Consider the following 1417-nt stretch of genomic DNA (forward strand, 5'->3'; position numbering starts at 1 on the left):
TAGATTGCTTTGTGAGTTTTTCTAGATCTTAAAAGACTACTGTGACATGCAATCTTTAACAGATTGATCACCTGCTAAAGGTTTTACTCTTACATAAAAATACCACAAAGTGCAAAAATTTACCACATTGACTACATTTATAGGTGTTCCCCGCAGCATGGATTTTTCTCATGATTTCAAAAATGAGTAGGGCATGAACAAGCTTTACCACATTGCTTACTTTCATTCGGTTTCTTACAAGGTTATTTTATACATTAAGTGATAAATGTCACCTGCAAAGGCCCTACCACATTACTCACACAGGGTTTCTCTCTCCAGTGTGCTCTTTTATGTATCCTGAGGTAGACTGTGAACTCCTTTATATGTTCTAAGATGACTGTGATGTGCAAAGGTTTACCACATTATGTACATTTATAAGGTCTACCTGTGTTTGTGTGTCTGTCTGTCTGTCCTTGTATCTCTAGTACGTGCTCTTGCTGCATTAGATAACCATGCTGGGCATAGGCTTTACCACATTGCTTATATTCAGGTTTCTTAGCAAAATAAATATGTTCATGACAATTAATACTATGATCACATTCATAAGGTTTCTCTCCATGTTCTTTACACATTCTGAAAGGATGGCACTGTAAAAAGTCTTTCTTACATTCATTATCTTTGTAGCTTTTCTTTCCAGTATGTATTCATTTATGCTTTTGGAGACGACCCTGTTTTGAAAAGGCTTTCTCACACTGATTACACTTATAAGGTTTCTCTCCAGTATGTCTTTTTTTTTTTTTTTTTTTGTTTTGTTTTTTGAGACAGGGTTTCTCTGTATAGCTCTGGCTGTCCTGGAACTCACTCTGTAGACCAGGCTGGGCTTGAACTCAGAAATCCACCTGTCTCTGCCTCCCAAGTGCTGGGATTACAGGCATGCGCCACCACCGCCTGGCCCAGTATGTCTTCTGTAATGAGTTTATAGATTATAATGTTGAGAAAAGTCAAGATCACATGGATTACATTCGTATGGTTTCACTCCTGTATGAATGCTTCCATGCCTTTTAAGATGACTGTGGTTTGTAAAGGTGTGATCACATTGGTTACATTTTTAGGGTTTCTCACCAGTATGTATACTTTTATGTACTTGTAGACTATTATGTTGGGAAAATGGCTTTATCACATTTATTACATTTGTAGGGTTTCTCTCCAGTATGAATCCTTTCATGCATGTGAAGACTTCAGGGATGTAAGAAGGCTTTACCAGTGATTACATTTCTAGAGTTTCCCTCCAGTATGAATACTTTTATGCGTCTGGAGTCTAATGTGTTGTGAAAAGGCTTTATCACATTCATTATATTTGTATGGTCTTTCTCCAGTATGAATTCTTTTATGTATTTGAAGACTACTTTTTTGGGAAAAGGCTTTATCACATTGATTA

At 36.7% G+C, this 1417-nt stretch overlaps 1 protein-coding gene across 1 annotated transcript in view; it reads right to left on the reverse strand.

Moving 5' to 3' along the window:
• Nucleotides 1-467: 467 nt before the first annotated feature.
• The window catches only part of LOC114634784 (zinc finger protein 431-like), a gene marked incomplete at both ends in the record, with an annotated part of 3050 nt that continues 2100 nt past the window's right edge, over nucleotides 468-1417 (reverse strand). The window contains 1 exon segment of the mRNA XM_028783373.1: nucleotides 468-612. Within this exon segment, the coding sequence (XP_028639206.1) occupies nucleotides 468-612 (145 nt within the window).

This window comes from Grammomys surdaster, unplaced genomic scaffold, assembly GCF_004785775.1.
Source record: "Grammomys surdaster isolate TR1022 unplaced genomic scaffold, NIH_TR_1.0 1097, whole genome shotgun sequence".
NCBI lineage: Eukaryota > Metazoa > Chordata > Mammalia > Rodentia > Muridae > Grammomys > Grammomys surdaster.